This window comes from Ascaphus truei, chromosome 18 (assembly GCF_040206685.1).
Source record: "Ascaphus truei isolate aAscTru1 chromosome 18, aAscTru1.hap1, whole genome shotgun sequence".
Taxonomy (NCBI): domain Eukaryota; kingdom Metazoa; phylum Chordata; class Amphibia; order Anura; family Ascaphidae; genus Ascaphus; species Ascaphus truei.
Window position 1 is genome coordinate 688724 of NC_134500.1, and position 19437 is coordinate 708160.

Consider the following 19437-nt stretch of genomic DNA (forward strand, 5'->3'; position numbering starts at 1 on the left):
CATGTACATAGCGCTTCAATACAGTAATACATGTGACATAATAATATAACACTATAGGAATAAGCTCTTCAGATATAAAAGTAACTTTAGGAAAAGGAGTCTCTGCCCCGAAGAGCTTAGAATTTGTGATCATTGTGGGACCATGGCAACACAGACAGTAAGTCTTGTTCCGTGTGTTTGTGGTTATATAAATCTCATATAAAAATATTACTTGTGAGCACATTCACGTCTTTGACAGAAATTACATGCAAATGAGCACACAGTGCCACCTTTTGTCTCAAGACCACATTACATTGTTAAACCCTTAAGCCAATGCATGCTGCTTTAAACACTTAAATAATGTGTGATATATATATATACAGTTGTGTGAAAAAGAAAGTACACCCTCTTGAATTCTATGGTTTTACATATCAGGACATAACAACAATCAACTGTTCCTTAGCAGGTCTTAAAATTAGGAAAATACAACCTCAGATGAACAACAACACGACATATTACACTGTGTCATGATTTATTTAACAAAGTGCAGCCTTACACTATGTTCCGCCAGTAAAACTTAGATACAGGCATACCCCGCATTAACGTACACAATGGGACTGGAGCATGTATGTAAAGTGAAAATGTACTTAAAGTGAAGCACTGCCTTTTCCCCACTTATCGATGCATGTACTGTACTGCAATTGTCATATACGTGCATAACTGATGTAAATAACGCATGTGTAACAGGCTCTATGGTCTCCCCGCTTGTGCACAGCTTCGGCACAGGTAGGGAGCCAGTATTGCTGTTCAGGACGTGCTGACAGGCACATGCGTGAGCTGCCGTTTGCCTATTGAGCGAGATGTCCTTACTCGCGAGTGTACTTAAAGTGAGTGTCCTTAAACCGGGGTATGCCTGTAGTTGCTCTCCACTCCTCACATATGGTTAGGCACTCCTTACACAGTCAGCTGTGGGACATGAATGACACACAACAGGGTATATATATATATATATATAGTGACAGAAACCAGGGGATGGTAATAAATTCCATATATAGGGCTCCCAGGATACTGAACAGTTTCTATCCTGTTTGGCCTGGGAGTGCAGCCTCATAATACATGCACTCCATCCCACAGTTTGGCAAGTGCTGGAACTGAGGGGTGAGGGATCCAGACCAGAGTTTGTCTGCTGCCTGATTTCTGTCACCTGTCATGCTAATTAGAAATCAGGTATTTAAGACTGATTTCCTGTTTCCTCTCCCCTCTCCCCAAGAGCCTGGAGACAGGAAGGCTGCTAGAAGCAGAGAGGGGAAAAGCCTCTCCCCAAACAGGTTAAATGATTCTGTTCCTTTTTGTCTAAAACTGAAAAGTACCTTGTTTTGTTGTTGGAAGTGGAAAAGCCACTTCCACCCTGAGTTAGGGAAAATCTAAGTTAAGTCATCGCTCAGGTGAGCAGCTTTTTGTTTTGATGTGTTTCTGTTGTATGCACTGTGGCAGTCTCAGTGCCTGGGACTGAATAAACCAGGCATTGTCTGTTTAAAGGAACAGTACGTGACGCCTCATCATTTAAACTACCCTAAAAGACCGTGTTCTAACAGTCCCGGACAGACGGCGGAGCCCCGGAGTAAGCCGTTTGTCACATATGGTGGAGAATGCGGGCAGAACACTAAAAGGTCTGCGGGTTAAAGAACTTAAAAAAAAAAAGGTTTTTTTCTCTCCAAACAAGATGGAAGACGTGGTGAATGCGCTGGTACGCAATGTCGCTGTCCAGAAAGACGCGAATGAAACCCAGCAACAGCTGTTCATAAACCAGCAACAGACGAATGCAGCCCTGCAAGAGGCGAATGCAGCTCTGCAAATCGCGAATGCAAACCAGCAAGAGACAAACCGCTTGCTGAGAGAGGAGCAACAACGGTTCACTCAGGGCTTACAGCAGGAACTCGAGATCCTGAGGGGGACTATCAGTAACCTTCCACTGGCAGAGGCAGTCCCAGTCCCGAAAATGATCAGGGCAAGCCACTACCTTCAGAAGATGGGGCCCTCGGATGATGTGGAAACCTATCTTCTCACGTTTGAACGCACGGCACAGAGATAGGGATGGCCAGAAGCTGAGTGGGCCAGTCTAATCGCACCCTTCCTAAGCGGCGAATCCCAGAAGGCTTACTTTGATCTAGAGCCAGCCAAAGCTAACGTCTATGCAAAACTGAAGTTCGAGATCCTCGACCGCCTCGGCGTAACCACGGCTGTTCGTGCCCAAAGGTTCCACGCATGGTCCTTCACAATGGATAAAGCCACCCAAAGCCAGATGTATGACCTCATCCACCTCGCTCGGAAGTGGCTACAACCCGGGATCAACTCAGCAAGCCACATCGTGGAACGGTTGGTCATGGACCAGTTCTTGAGGAAACTTCCCTCTGCCCTACGCCGTTGGGTCAGTCAGAGTGACCCCCACAATGCAGACGAGCTTGTGGCCCTCGTAGAAAGGTACAATGCAGCAGAAGAGCATCCGCAACCCATAGTCGTGGAGCAACCCCACTACCCAAGGTTCCAGGACTCTTCCAGAGATGGTAAAAGGGTACCAGGGTTAAGGGGGTCTGAAGAGCGACGACCGCCTTCACACAGCACCAGCAACAGTGGCTCGCACACTAAGGGCAACAGCCAACATGGGGAGCCGAAAAAAGGCTCTAAGTGGGACACAGACTATGTACCTAAATGTGTAAATTGTTATGAGAGGGGCCACACCGTGAAAGTCTGCCCACTAAATGCTGAACCCATGCAATGCAACAGCGTGGAACCTTATTCGTTGTGGTCCCAATGTATGGGCCCTAGCCCAGAGGACCCCTTAAATAACCATCTGTGGGCATTTGTAAAGGTTAATGGTAAGAGGGTTCGGGCACTTCTTGACTCTGGGAGCATGGTCACACTAGTGTCCAAATACCTGTTGCCCATTAAGAAGAAACAGGTAAACAGTTCACAAAGAGTGGCAATTTGTTGTATACATGGGGATAATCATGAATATTCAACTGTTGATGTTTTTTTTAAACAGAGTTTGGTTCTTTGGATTTCAAAGTGGGTATTGTACCCAAACTGGCACATGATGTGTTAATAGGGACCGACAGGGACCGACTTTCCCCATTTTCTAAAAATGTGGTCCTCCTCTCAGAATAGCGCCCAGAGTTCAATAGCGGACCATAACGAAGTAACAGAAGAAACAAATCCTTTCCCTTTTTCAGAAATAGAGGTTGACGAGGGCCCAAATAAGAAGGGGGAAAAGGAGGAGTGCTGTAAAATTCCCTTCCCCATGGCTACCTTGGTAGGGAATACCCCAAATCAAGATGTTGAACAGGCGCTTACCACCCCAGAACAGGATAAGACCCTCGCTGACCTAGAGGTCAGTCCTGGGAGTTTTAAGAAGGCCCAGTGGGAAGACCCCACATTAGCGGTAGCAAGGGGGAATATACGGGACCAGAATAGTACTCCTGGCCAACCAGATAGGTCACTTGCCTACCCCTACTTCGAGGTAGAGAATGACCTAGTATATCAAGTTGATAAAAGGAAATCAGTTACAACTAAACAATTGTTGGTACCACGGACATTCCGTAACGTAGTATTACACCTCGCACATAGTCACCCATTGGGGGGGGACACCTAGGGGTGGAAAAGACAAAAGAAAAGGTTATCCGAAGCTTCTATTGGCCTGGGGTTCTGGCAGAAATTACAAATTATTGCTCCTCATGCCCAGAATGTCTGATCACCGCCCCGTTCAAAGCGTACCGTAGCCCATTGGTACCCCTTCCCATAATAGAGGTGCAATTTGACCGGATTGCTATGGATCTAGTAGGACCCCTAATAAAGTCCGCTAGGGGACATCAGCATATATTAGTAATATTAGATTATGCCACCCGATATCCGGAGGCAGTTCCCCTACGTAGCACCTCTGCTAAAAACATAGCAAAAGAGTTAATAGTTCTGTTTTCCCGGGTCGGAATTCCTAAAGAGATCTTATCTGACCAAGGAACACCATTTATGTCCCAAGTAACAAAAGAGTTATGTAAACTCCTAAAAATCAAGCATCTCAGAACCTCAGTCTATCATCCACAAACAGATGGTTTAGTGGAACGGTTCAATAAAACCTTAAAAGAGCATGTTACGCCGGGCGGTCGATAAGGATGGGAAAAACTGGGATTGTTTGTTACCATACCTGTTATTTGCCATTAGGGAAGTTCCCCAATCATCCATAGGCTTCTCCCCATTTGAACTATTGTATGGCCGACACCCAAGGGGCTTACTGTATATAGCCAAAGAGACTTGGGAACACGAGGTTACCCCTTACAGAAGTGTAATAGAGCATGTTGCCCAGATGCAGGACCGCATAGCTGCAGTCCTACCTATAGTGAGGGAACACATGGAAAAAGCTCAAGAAGCACAGAGGAATACGTATAATAAGGGTTCTAGGGTCAGAATTTTTTTTCCAGGCGATAGGGTGCTAGTTCTGGTTCTCACCGTAGAGAGTAAATTCCTTGCTAAGTGGCATGGGCCATATGAGGTCTTGGAAAGAGTTGGAGAAGTAAATTATAAGGTGAGACAGCCAGGTAGGAGGAAACCTGAGCAAATTTACCATATAAACCTACTCAAGCCGTGGAAAGATAGAGAGGTCTTGTTAACCCTAGTACCCCCAGGTCAGTCAGAGAATCGAGAAACTGACCCAGAGGTTAGCATAGCTGAAACCCTGTCCGTTCATCAGAAACGAGAGGTTCAGAATTTAGTGAGAAGAAACAAAGAAGTCTTCTCTACACAGCCAGGTAGAACTAGCGTAATTGAACATGACCTAGTCTCTGAACCGGGGGTCCGAGTTAACCTTAAACCGTACCGAATCCCAGAGGCCAAAAGAGAGGCTATAAATTTAGAGGTTAAAAAAATGCTAAAACTAGGTGTAATTGAGGAATCCCAAAGTGGGTGGAACAGCCCTATAGTTTTAGTCCCAAAGCCAGATGGTACAACAAGGTTTTGTAACGACTACCGGAAACTAAACGCTGTGTCAAAATTTGATACTTATCCTATGCCCAGGGTAGATGAACTTGTAGAGAGACTGGGCAAAGCCTGATATCTCACAACCCTAGAGCTACACTGGCGACACACTTTATTCGAGCTCGGCTAGTACCACGAATTCAGGTATACTCGGGTGTATTGAGGTTTGTGACTGTTTTCTGCCCGAGTGCATTGCGTTATTTTCCAGGCAGGGATTGAAGCATTTTATTCCCGCTGGCTGCAATACTGCACAGTATATATATATATACTGCATTACAATTCATGAATTTATGCCATCTGGTAGACACGCGAAGCATTGCAGCCTATTAAATCCTAATCATTATCATTTAACAGATCAGCCGCCCGTCAGCCAGGCATGAACCATGGCTGGGAAGGCAAACGCAACGGGGCTTGTCAGAGGTGAGGAGCGGCGCATTCCAGGTATCTGCCAGGTACATACTGGGTATTTGCTCGAATAAAGTGTGTCGCAGCATTAACAAAAGAGTACTGGCAGGTTCCCCTAACAGAAAGGGCAAAAGAAAAGACAGCCTTCTCAACCCCAGACGGCCTCTTTCAGTATAAGGTGCTGCCTTTTGGCTTACATGGAGATCCCGCCACATTCCAAAGAATGATGGATAAAATTTTAAAAGCACATGCTCGGTATGCTGCCGCCTACATGGATGATGTGGTAATCCATAGTGAAGATTGGCAATCCCACCTTCCAAAGGTCCAAGTCTGCTGGACTAACTGCTAACCCCGCTAAATGCACTATTGGTCTGGAGGAGGCCAAGTATCTGGGGTATTCTATTGGCAGAGGTTTACTCAAACCCCAAACACTCACAGTAGAGGCGATACAAAATTGGCCAAGGCCAGTTACAAAAATACAAGTAAGGACCTTTTTGGGGTTAATTGGGTACTATAGAAGGTTTATTCCCAATTTTGCAACTAAGGCAACCCCACTAACCGACCTCACAAAAGCAAGAGGACCACTAATGGTAAAGTGGTCCCCCGAAACCGAACAGGCCTTTAGAAGCCTGAAAGAAGCTCTCAGTGCCCAACCAGTTTTGGTCACACCTGACTTCTCCAAAGAGTTCGTAGTCCAAACCGACGCATCTGAGGTAGGGCTGGGCACGGTACTCTCCCAGGAGTCTCAAGGTGAGGAGCACCCATCCTTTATTTAAGTAGGAAACTAAATCCCCAGGAGAAAAATTACTCCATAGTCGAGAAAGAGTGTCTCGCAATAAAGTGGGCTGTAGAGACGCTCAAATACTATCTGTTGGGGAGAAAATTCCGGTTGGTCACAGATCATGCACCCCTCACCTGGATGTGTCAAAACAGGGAGAAGAATGCTAGAGTGACCAGGTGGTTCCTAAGCCTACAACCCTTTAAATTTTCTGTGGAACACAGGTCAGGGCACAAACATGGCAATGCTGATGGGTTGTCAAGGATGCACTCCCTAATATCCATGGTCGCTCATCCCTCGAGGTCTGAGCTGGGGGGGAGGATATGTGACAGAAACCAGGGGATGGTAATAAATTCCATATATAGGGCTCCCAGGATACTGAACAGTTTCTATCCTGTTTGGCCTGGGAGTGCAGCCTCATAATACATGCACTCCATCCCACAGTTTGGCAAGTGCTGGAACTGAGGGATGAGGGATCCAGACCAGAGTTTGTCTGCTGCCTGATTTCTGTCACCTGTCATGCTAATTAGAAATCAGGTATTTAAGACTGATTTCCTGTTTCCTCTCCCCTCTCCCCAAGAGCCTGGAGACAGGAAGGCTACTGGAAGCAGAGAGGGGAAAAGCCTCTCCCCAAACAGGTTAAATGATTCTGTTCCTTTTTGTCTAAAACTGAAAAGTACCTTGTTTTGTTGTTGGAAGTGGAAAAGCCACTTCCACCCTGAGTTAGGGAAATCTAAGTTAAGTTATCACTCAGGTGAGCAGCTTTTTGTTTTGATGTGTTTCTGTTGTAAGCACCGTGGCAGTCTCAGTGCCTGGGACTGAATAAACCAGGCATAGCCTATTTAAAGGAACAGCACGTGACGCCTCATCATTTAACCTACCCTAAAAGACCGTGTTCTAACAGTCCCGGACAAACGGCGGAGCCCCGGAGTAAGCTATTTGTCACAATACACACACACACACACACACACACACACACACACACACACACACACGGTCTTTAATGGCAACTGGTTGAAGACCCCATGGGCTAAATGATACATTTAGTATTTCTATCAAGCTGGCAAAACAATTGGAATGCAAACATTAAATTATCAAGAAATGACAAAGGCAAGGAAGTTTCGTTTGAATATTTATTCTGATCTTGTTAACATCTTTTGCATAATTCTAACAATGGCAGCGATTCAGATTTTGGAAATCACATATGATAAGTGAAACACTGATGGACAAAGTATCTAAAAATAACCATTTATTTCAAACCTTTACCTCTACAGTATAATAACACATCTAGTCCATTCCCTGGCAATCTAATGAATAAATAAATACAAAATATATCTTTTTCACGTGGTCTATAAGAAATATTGCTTACATACAAAACACTTAACAGTACTTTTACATCTAGTTCCGAAAAAGGACCAGCTATTTCGGTGACAGGAAACAAAACAAGCAAAGATTTTATTTTAGAACATTCAAATTCTGTACCAGTAAAGAGCACATCATGTTCACTGATCCTCGTGCATATTCCAGTATCAAAAGTATTTGGGCAAAGGATGTGTCCATGTCTAACACAAAGAGCCAGATTCACTGAACTCTGCTCGGCTGTTTACCGTTATGGTAAAGCTGTACTCAAAGTAATGTTAACTTGTATTAGCTTCATGTTAAAAGCCTATCCGTACAAACAACGGATGCTAGGGAAAATGAGATGCCAACTATATCCAAATGAGCTGCTAGCATAAGAATCCTCACCAAGCTCAGTTATTGTTCATGCGAAAAGAAATAGCGCTATGTCATACCTACCAGGCACTGAAATAGGACACAAGCCATATTTCAATATCTGGAATTAACAAAAGGGTTAGGTGTCATTTAAATAATGTGCTATTCCCCTCTCCTCCATACGCCCTATTTCAGTGTTTGGCTGAGAGTAACGTCAAGACTTTAATAACGTCGCGTTATCCTGAAATTACATGAACCCAATGCTAATGTGCTTCAGTGCAGCCCTTATTCATCCTTATTCCTGTATATATTGTGTTTTGTGAGTACGTCGTTCGCCTCGGGGTTTAGGACCCTTTAGTGACTCTGGGCCTTATAGTGCAAAGCAAAAAACCCATGGAATACAGAATGCAACGTATCCGGTTTGTCTCAGTAACTACGTATAGAATAATCCATTTTCCTTTCTATGAACATAAATTCAGAAATAACTTGCACGTTAAAAAGTTATACACGGACTTTAGGTTCAGTGCTGGACAATACAGGCATACAGTAGCACAGCAAAAGGACACGAGGAATAGAAGTAAATTCAAGCTGGATTGCTAGAAAACGTTACAAATGCTGTTACTTAGGAATGTCACCGCACGAAGCTATGCTGTATATTTAAAAGCAGATATCTCTACGAACTGGCTTTGGCATGTTCAGGGAGACAATGAAAGGTATGGTATGTATTGGGTACCCCAAATTATAACTTTGTCACAAAAGCGGTAAGCAGCTCTAAGCTGCCGCCAAGTGAGGCTGAAAATGTACTTTATATTCCACCTCCCTGTTTGGCAGCCAATCTATGTTTTAATCAGTGATTTTCATACAAAAGCAAATAATTGCATACAGTGGAGTTCATTTACCAAAGACAAAGTAAATTCACCCAATTTATGCACAGTTATCAAGAAAAAACATTCCCATTGAAATCAATAGTTTATTTTTTATTTTGATAAAGTATTTTTGACCTAGTTTTGCACGCGGGACACTTTGATACTTGTCTAAATGTTTAATGATATAATTACATTACTGCAGCAAGGTAGCTGCATACATTCATCTGGTGCAAATATTTGCTCCACATGTGCCCTGTTTTGCAGCATGGAGACTTCGATACATACCCTGCTTTATCTGGGTAACTTTCCAACACGTAGTAAATGACAAGATTGAGTTTTTAACCTGTAATCTGTATTTATCCAGCCTAGCAGTTTGGGATAACACGACACTCACTGCAGCAGGGAATTCAGGTGTGAAAAAAAGAATGTCATTGGAATAGTGTGGCAGTGTTTGATGCAAACAATGTGAGCCTGAATACGCCTCAAACTACTGAGAAACAGCAGCTACTAAAGTGATTCGTGTGGAAAAAATATCCTCATTTGTACAAGATGAGAAACCTCACCGAATGTATGTTGTCTGGAGATGTTATTTTATATGTCAAGAACAAGGTACAATATCATTTCCATCCCCATTACGGCAGCACCACGTGCGTGGGAAGCTGGCGCAGTGCGTGGAAGGAGCTCGCGGGGCAGAGTTCCTGCGGCAGACTGGTGCTATTTGCAGAGAGCATCTGTGTACAGTCTGTGGGAGGAAAGATTACACGTTCTGTCTCATTAGGACTGGGTCTGCAGTGCTTTCTGTGTCTGGCAGTGATAATAGCAGGAAGACCATCTCTTATCTTCATAATCGCATTTTATTTTCCACAGGGACAGGAACAGCCTGATAGATTTTTGAGGCTTCATCTCCTGTAACCAGCTTGATCCAAACAGGTCGGAACTGACCCTTATAGCCAATGAAAGCCATTTTATCTAAAAGCAATAAAAGAGTCAAGTGAGCAAGTATACTGCATGCAGGGAGGCGGACACACAAACACACAAAGGGTTAAAACATGTAGAGCCATGTTCATTAAGCAATGCTGAACCATAAGACCTTATGACCGATTCAGTGGTCTTATTACTTAGAACCATTTAGTATATATGGCCCAATGTGTAAGGTACTGGGAGGATTGTAGAATATAGTATTGGTATTCCACTTCTATCCCTTCCTTTGGGATTGGCCGGTAACATGTTTAACATGTTGGAAAACTGTTTGCAATGTGTGTGTGTCGTCATATTTACTCAATCTCAAAATGATTCACACTTGGAGTTACACACTCCCACATTTGGATCAAGCTTTTCCTGCTCCTCTGCTGTATTTTGGATAAGTATAAGGAGACGGTTGCTCTCTATTTTGATCCTAGCATCAAAGTTTTATTTTATGTAAACATATTACTGGCTCCTCTGACAGTGAAGGGGTTAAAATGTTTTGTTGAAGACAGCACCTTTTGGTGATACAATTGAAATATATTCTTATATCTATCTTACATTTTAGCATCTATTCATCATGTAAATTTTATACATACATACTGTACATAGTACTGTCCATCATGCAACATATATATATATATATATATATATATATATATATATATATATATATATAGTACTGTACAGTTATAGCTTTTAACCTTTTAACTTCATGTCTGTTTCAGCTCCAAGTTTCCCCAGCACTTTTGTCCATGATCCTTTAAGATATAATCTTCCCTTCGATACAATGACCACGATAGAGCTGAAAACAAACATATTTTGAACTAAGGAAATTCTAATGTAAAATATTTTTTAGCTTAAGAACAATTATATCCATAACAAGTTTGAAGATGCATGTAAAAAAAATTGTATGGAAATACATGGGAGGCTTTTTAATTCATTTTTTAAACGTGTGTGTAACACTTGTTTGAGTAACGTGTGTGTGTAACGTGTGTTTAAGTGACATGTGTCTAAGTGAGGTGTGTGTGTAACGTGTATGTGTGTAAGTAACGTATGTGTGTATCTGTAAGTAACGTGTGTGTGTTTGTGTCAGTGACGAGTGTGTAAGTGAGGTGTGTGTGTGTGTGTAAGTAACGCGTGTGTGTAAGTAATGTGCCTGTGTGGGTGGGTGTAAGTGATGTGTGTAAGTAACATGTCTGTTTCTATAAGCACCGTGTGTGTGCAAGTAACGTGTATGTGTAAGTAACATGTCTGTTTGAGTAAGTACCTGTAAAGTGTTTGTGTGTAAGTAACATACATGTGTGTGTAAGTAATGTGTGTGTGTGTGTGTATGTGTGTGGGCGTAAGTAACGTACGTGTGTGCAAGTAACGTATGTGTAATATTATATATATATATATAATAACACACACCCATATATTTTTTTTTTACATTCATATACACACATATGCATACACACACACATTATAACCCCGGCATCCTTCTCAGTAAAGCCCTTTTTGGTATTTATTTAGTCGACTAAGCAGCTATTATTGTCTACGGGAACTACGGGAGACTTAGAGAGTTCACATTTTAGGGATGAATAAAATAGTGTATTGATGCATTTAATGCAGCGCTAGGTATAAAGCTGTTAAGTGACACCTTCTTATCTCTTCCTGCACTGGCGGCCAACCAACAGCCGTGCAAGTATGTGGCTGGTGCCTAAAGCAAAGTTATCGGGCATTCAGGGTTTTGCTAAATGCTGCTCACATACTCCATCCACTTCCAAGTATGGGTTTCAGCTACCCACAGAAATACAGTGCGTGTCTTACATCTAAAAGGTATAGAGTATGACAGGTGCAATACTCACTTGTCCTTGATATTTGTTACATAGTTTTCTACTTGAGCCGGGATTCCTTGCAGAATTGTGTTTTTGAAGCTCACAGTATCTACAACTTTCCCCTGATTCCCATCTATCACAACCACTTTGATCCCATCATCGTTTATGAAAAACTTTCTGCCGTCCACCTGTTAACACAAAATATTGAGAAAACAATGACTTTAATGCAGCGATAGGGTAACTCTCCTATTATACCTGGGATGGACTTAGAACATATCTCCTCATTAGGATGGTCAATCATGTAATGATTTCCTCCTGAAAATCACAAACTACAAAATGTCAGGTGAATCAATAACTGGAAGTTCTACAAACAAAATATAATTACGTTTGCTGAATTTGACCAACAAAAGGAAGGTAGAAGTGACACCTTTACTGGGGAACTAGTGGATACGATTGCAAGCTCTCAGGATCACAAAGGTCTCTTCTTCATACAGATTTTTTTTTCGTTTGCTGCATTTCAGTAAAGAAACTTCCAAATTGTTCCTAGTCTCCTCAACAATGAAACTTTTATAAGTGAGTAATACGGGTTGGACAATGGGGTTACGTTAGCAAAGTATTCCGGCTGTAAAATTGGAGCAAAAGAATAGAAGCAAATTTACTAAGAAAAAAATATTCCCCTAGAAATTAATAGAATTTTCTTCTTTGAAAAATCTGGTGCAGTATTTTTTGCAGGTGGAAAACTTTGAGAAATGATCGCTTTTGTGGGTATTGTGGTGGGTGAGAGGGCAGTCGAGGCAGACCTAGCCTTGCTTTGTATGTCTACTTGAATGTCTTTACTGCCAAAAGGGGGGAGTTTAAGTTATATTTCTATTAAAAGCAGAAAGAGATCTCAGAATAATAATAATAATACAGTGATGTCTTGATAATATATCATGAGATGTATTTTAATCCATCTGGTGCTTCAGGGGTTAATGGTGCAACCAGTTAGGTTAAAAAAAATACAATATTTGGGGTTTCTGACTTGTGTGAGCTAAAAAGCTATCTGTGTGAGCTAAAAAGGGGCTTGGTTGAAGTTAGGTGCTAAAAATACAAGGCAACGGTTTATGGCCTGGTAACACCCTAGCCAGGCCTAATGTCAAACTGATATTATCTCGAGATAAGGACATGTTCTGCTAGAGATGGTCTCTCTGACATAAACAAAAGGTTTTTCAAAGCATACTCTAGAAGAGGTTTACGGATTACGACAGGTGGTGGGCTTATGTTGTTTCAATGGGAAACAATACTACATAAAACAACAAGGTTTCATGAAAAATAAGATTGCAACAGAGGAGTGTTTGGGCTAAACACGTGATATCTCACGTTCTGTACCAGTGACCTCTCTGGGAGAAAACATATGATATAGGGTGATGTATAGGGTTTTCTTTTATGTTATATCCTTTTTATTTTGAGAAACTGTTCTGCATTTATTGTAATTGTATGTTCTTGTAATCTAAGCACTGTATTTTTATATATATTAAAACATTTAATAAGAGATGCTTTGGGCTCTGAATGAACTGTTGCACGCTCTGGAGAGAGTATTTGTACTTTTGGACACATTTTGCTACAATGGATTTATGTGTATTAAAGTGCATAGAGTTTCTATAATAAACAGGGACCTGGGACCCTGGCAAATATTAATTTGACATCTTTCATTTGCATAATTATCCCGGTGGTAACAGTGTATAGATATGATCGCAATTGAGTAAGGGGTAATATTAACTAATCGGAGGTACCTTGTCCAGTAGAAAGGTGAGTTGGCTAGAGTAGCCGTGTGAATTATCCCTGATTGCAGCTCTAAGTCACATGCCCACTTGTGTGCTGTTCGTGACAGTTGGTATATGGGGTCGAATTTAGGGGAGATGTTACCCATTTGAGGGACCTTTGCAAAGTTGAATAGTTGGGCAGTTTGCAAGTTGTGTATTAACCCTTGTCCATTAGGGGAGATATTGTCCATTTGAGGGACTTTTGCAGAGGTAAAAAGTGGGAGCGCTTGCGAGCAGAGTATTAACCCTTGTCCCATATGCAGGTCGCATGCTCTCAGGTGGGCCGAACGTGACAAGTGTAATATGCGTTTTAAAGGAATGGGGAGGTTTGCTGCTCTCTTCCTTATCTTAACATGAAAGTCTACAACGCAGCAACCCATAGCAGTAATACACCACAATTACGATCATAGAATAAGATGACCGTACCTCAATGTATGCAAAGTCATCCTTCAGGTGGAAGTATCTGGTGTTGTAGGTTTCTACTTTTAGCTCGAGGAAGTGATCCTTCGTCTTCTGCAATAGAATAGAAAACACAGAGTAGTAGGCATGTGGCCGAACCTGCTTATTCTGGGAAATAGTATTTTCACTCCACTGAATGAATGAAAGTTACATAGTGGGATGCAATGCTCAAGGGCACGGTCTACTATATGTTTCCCATATATAAATCTATTGATGATGGTGTGGTAAAGGGGAGGGTATACTTTTACACTGTGCTTACCCCTTACCAGCTTTCACGCATGAAAAAGAATCCTTCTTGTAATTATCATTGCAATATTATATTTGTAACGGTATCTGTCTTAAAGTAATTTAATTAAAGTAATTTATGGCCATATTGTGTAAGTGGTGCTAAGCCTTATGGCTTCTTACAACCCACTCATAGCACAACTTAGCAAGTTTTGGACAAAGGCCTCAAACAACCCACTTATTTAGCACTACTTAGTAATTATGGCCCTTAATGGTTTGTGCCATGATCACCAGAAATCGATTGCAAAGTCTTCAGGAGAAAGTATTTGTTGTATAATGTCAGCTCTATATATTAAAATGCAGGATACATAAAGAAAAAGAAAAGTACTGTTACTCAGCATTAGCAGGACAAGGGAATATTACCAGGAGATGGTTACTCAGCATTAGCAGGACTAGGGTATATTACCAGAAGATGGTTACTCAGCATTAGCAGGACTAGGGTATATTACCAGGAGATGGTTACTCAGCATTAGCAGGAGTAGGGAATATTACCAGGAGATGGTTACTCAGCATTAGTAGGACTAGAGTATATTACAAGGAGATGGTTACTCAGCATTAGCAGGACTAGGGAATATTACCAGGAGATGGTTACTCAGCATTAGCACGACTAGGGAATATTACCAGAAGATGGTTACTCAGCATTAGCAGGACTAGATTATATTACCAGGAGATGGTTACTCAGCATTAGCAGGACTAGAGTATATTACCAGGTGATGGTTACTCAGCATTAGCAGGACTAGGGTATATTACCAGGAGACGGTTACTCAGCATTAGCAGGACTAGGGTATATTACCAGGAGATGGTTACTCAGCATTAGCAGGACTAGAGTATATTACCAGGAGATGGTTACTCAGCATTTGCAGGACTAGGGAATATTACCAGGAAATGGTTACTCGGCATTAGCAGGACTAGAGTATATTACCAGGAGATGGTTACTCAGCATTTGCAGGACTAGGGAATATTACCAGGAGATGGTTACTCAGCATTAGCAGGACTAGGGTATATTACCAGGAGATGGTTACTCAGCATTAGCAGGACTAGGGTATATTACCAGGAGATGGTTACTCAGCATTAGCAGGACTAGGCTATATTACCAGGAGATGGTTACTCAGCATTAGCAGGACTAGGGTATATTACCAGGTGATGGTTACTCAGCATTAGCAGGACTAGAGTATATTACCAGGAGATGGTTACTCCGCGGTAGCAGGACTAGGGAATATTACCAGGAGATGGTTACTCAGCATTAGCAGGACTAGGGAATATTACCAGGAGATGGTTACTCAGCATTAGCAGGAGTAGGGAATATTACCAGGAGATGGTTACTCAGCATTAGCAGGACTAGGGAATATTACCAGGAGATGGTTACTCAGCATTAGCAGGACTAGGGAATATTACCAGGAGATGGTTACTCAGCATTAGCAGGACTAGGGTATATTACCAGGAGATGGTTACTCAGCATTAGCAGGACTAGAGTATATTACCAGGAGATGGTTACTCAGCATTAGCAGGACTATAGTATATTACCAGGAGATGGTTACTCGGCATTAGCAGGACTAGGGAATATTACCAGGAGATGGTTACTCAGCATTAGCAGGACTAGGGTATATTACCAGGAGATGGTTACTCAGCATTAGCAGGACTAGAGTATATTACCAGGAGATGGTCACTCAGCATTAGCAGGACTAGAGTATATTACCAGGAGATGGTTACTCGGCATTTGCAGGACTAGGGAATATTACCAGGAGGTGGTTACTCGGCATTAGCAGGACTAGGGTATATTACCAGGAGATGGTTACTCAGCATTAGCAGGACTAGAGTATATTACCAGGAGATGGTTACTCAGCATTAGCAGGACTAGGGTATATTACCAGGAGATGGTTACTCGGCATTAGCAGGACTAGAGTATATTACCAGGAGATGGTTACTCAGCATTAGCAGGACTAGGGAATATTACCAGGAGATGGTTACTCGGCATTAGCAGGACTAGGGAATATTACCAGGAGATGGTTACTCGGCATTAGCAGGACTAGGGAATATTACCAGGAGATAGTTACTCAGCATTAGCAGGACTAGAGTATATTACCAGAAGATGGTTACTCGGCATTAGCAGGACTAAGGAATATTACCAGGAGATAGTTACTCAGCATTAGCAGGACTAGGGAACATTACCAGGAGATGGTTACTCGGCATTAGCACGACTAGGGAATATTACCAGGAGATGGTTACTCGGCATTAGCACGACTAGGGAATATTACCAGGAGATGGTTACTCGGCATTAGCAGGACTAGGGTATATTACCAGGAGATGGTTACTCAGCATTAGCATGACTAGGGAATATTACCAGGAGATGGTTACTCAGCATTAGCAGGACTAGAGTATATTACCAGGAGATGGTTACTCAGCATTAGCAGGACTAGAGTATATTACCAGGAGATGGTTACTCAGCATTAGCAGGACTAGGGTATATTACCAGGAGATGGTTACTCAGCATTAGCAGGACTAGGGTATATTACCAGGAGATGGTTACTCAGCATTAGCAGGACTAGGGTATATTACCAGGAGATGGTTACTCAGCATTAGCAGGACTAGGTTATATTACCAGGAGATGGTTACTCAGCATTAGCAGGACTAGGGTATATTACCAGGAGATGGTTACTCAGCATTAGCAGGACTATAGTATATTACCAGGAGATGGTTACTCAGCATTAGCAGGACTAGGGAATATTACCAGGAGATGGTTACTCAGCATTAGCAGGACTAGGGAATATTACCAGGAGATGGTTACTCAGCATTAGCAGGACTAGGGAATATTACCAGGAGATGGTTACTCAGCATTAGCAGGACTAGGGTATATTACCAGGAGATGGTTACTTAGCATTAGCAGGACTAGAGTATATTACCAGGAGATGGTTACTCAGCATTAGCAGGACTAGAGTATATTACCAGGAGATGGTTACTCGGCATTAGCAGGACTAGGGAATATTACCAGGAGATGGTTACTCAGCATTAGCAGGACTAGGGTTTATTACCAGGAGATGGTTACTCAGCATTTGCAGAACTAGGGAATATTACCAGGAGGTGGTTACTCGGCATTAGCAGGACTAGGGTATATTACCAGGAGATGGTTACTCAGCATTAGCAGGACTAGGGTATATTACCAGGAGATGGTTACTCAGCATTGGCAGGACTAGAGTATATTACCAGGAGATGGTTACTCAGCATTAGCAGGACTAGAGTATATTACCAGGAGATGGTTACTCGGCATTAGCAGGACTAAGGAATATTACCAGGAGATGGTTACTCGGCATTAGCAGGACTAGGGTATATTACCAGGAGATGGTTACTCAGCATTAGCAGGACTAGGGTATATTACCAGGAGATGGTTACTCTGCATTAGCAGGACTAGGGTATATTACCAGGAGGTGGTTACTCAGCATTAGCAGGACTAAGGAATATTACCAGGAGATGGTTACTCAGCATTAGCAGGACTAGAGTATATTACCAGGAGATGGTTACTCAGCATTAGCAGGACTAGGGTATATTACCAGGAGATGGTTACTCAGCATTAGCAGGACTAGGGTATATTACCAGGAGATGGTTACTCGGCATTAGCAGGACTAGGGAATATTACCAGGAGATAGTTACTCAGCATTAGCAGGACTAGAGTATATTACCAGAAGATGGTTACTCGGCATTAGCAGGACTAAGGAATATTACCAGGAGATAGTTACTCGGCATTAGCAGGACTAGGGAATATTACCAGGAGATGGTTACTCGGCATTAGCAGGACTAGGGAATATTACCAGGAGATAGTTACTCAGCATTAGCAGGACTAGAGTATATTACCAGGAGATGGTTACTCGGCATTAGCGAGACTAGGGAATATTACCAGGAGATGGTTACTCAGCATTAGCAGGACTAGGGAATATTACCAGGAGGTGGATACTCAGCATTAGCAGGACTAGGGAATATTACCAGGAGATGGTTACTCAGCATTAGCAGGAGTAGGGAATATTACCAGGAGATGGTTACTCAGCATTAGCAGGACTAGGGAATATTACCAGGAGGTGGTTACTCGGCATTTGCAGGACTAGGGTATATTACCAGGAGATGATTACTCGGCATTAGCAGGACTAGGGTATATTACCAGGAGATGGTTACTCAGCATTAGCAGGACTAGAGTATATTACCAGGAGATGGTTACTCAGCATTAGCAGGACTAGGGAATATTACCAGGAGATAGTTACTCAGTATTAGCAGGACTAGAGTATATTACCAGAAGATGGTTACTCAGCATTAGCAGGACTAGGGTATATTACCAGGAGATGGTTACTCAGCTTCCTTGGCAGTGGCATATCCACCATGGGGGTCTGGGTGTATTTGGGATAGGTTGAGGCTTGGCAGTCACTGATACCGGAGCCTTTTGGTATTAGAGCTTTAATCTTTATTCTCTCGCAGCCTTTTGCAGAGCAGAAGGCAAACTTGTCCTTTTCATTGTGACCTTTCAAAGTCAGGAACAGAAGCCTGGAAGTTTAAAGAGAGAGACGTAACTATAACAAGTCACAGCTTTAATCAAACAAGAAACTAATAATAACACCAGTAATATAAATATGGATTTAATGATGAGCATATTAGGGAACTATATAAATAGTGTTTTATGTACATGAATGATGTTTGTTTTTTACACCATTTCTTAGCCCACATTGAATTCCATGGACTTTGGGTGTGTACACACACACACACACACACACACGGTGCATCCAACAAAGGCGTCACCCCCCCAAAGCAGGCTAGTGAGGGGTTCGGCTGTCGTTGGTCTGTATTTTATATGCGATTTATATATTACCTTATGCAATATGTTTCTATATTTATATTGGAGTGGCTTGTGTCAGCCTTTTTAGGGGATTTTCGTTCTGTTTAGGTCATTCCTGGGAGGTCGTGTGATCCTCCCTCAGACGTTTTTGTTGCACACACACACACACACACACACACACACACACACACACACACACACACACACACACACACACACACACACACACACACACACACAGATATATAATTTAATGATAAAAATTAGCGTAACCAATTACACTCACAAACAACGAAGATTTAAAACATTTGGGTGTGATATATTCCCCACGCCAGCAACATCCGGACATCAAGGACTGCTCCACGGATATCAGGTGAGCGTCCAAGTGCAGACACAGGGCCTCATGCCGTAAAGTCGCCATTTTTGACCGCGTTGCTATCATGGTATGCAGAAAGTCCCGAATACCTGTGATAGCAACATTTCAACAAATGGCGAGTAGCCGGCTCCTGAAAAGGGCTCACCTCTCTCT

At 42.4% G+C, this 19437-nt stretch overlaps 1 protein-coding gene across 2 annotated transcripts in view; it reads right to left on the minus strand.

Annotated features, from left to right (window-relative positions):
- Positions 1-7306: 7306 nt before the first annotated feature.
- CEMIP (cell migration inducing hyaluronidase 1) overlaps positions 7307-19437 on the minus strand; it is a 150356-nt gene continuing 138225 nt past the window's right edge. For both annotated transcript variants that reach the window (XM_075575144.1, XM_075575143.1), the window contains exons 25-29: positions 18415-18619; positions 13778-13864; positions 11580-11737; positions 10434-10534; positions 7307-9735 (exon numbers count right to left, since the gene is read on the minus strand). In XM_075575144.1, the coding sequence (XP_075431259.1) occupies positions 9608-9735; positions 10434-10534; positions 11580-11737; positions 13778-13864; positions 18415-18619 (679 nt within the window). In that variant the 3' untranslated portion in view covers positions 7307-9607. The remainder of the gene's footprint in view (positions 9736-10433; positions 10535-11579; positions 11738-13777; positions 13865-18414; positions 18620-19437) is intronic.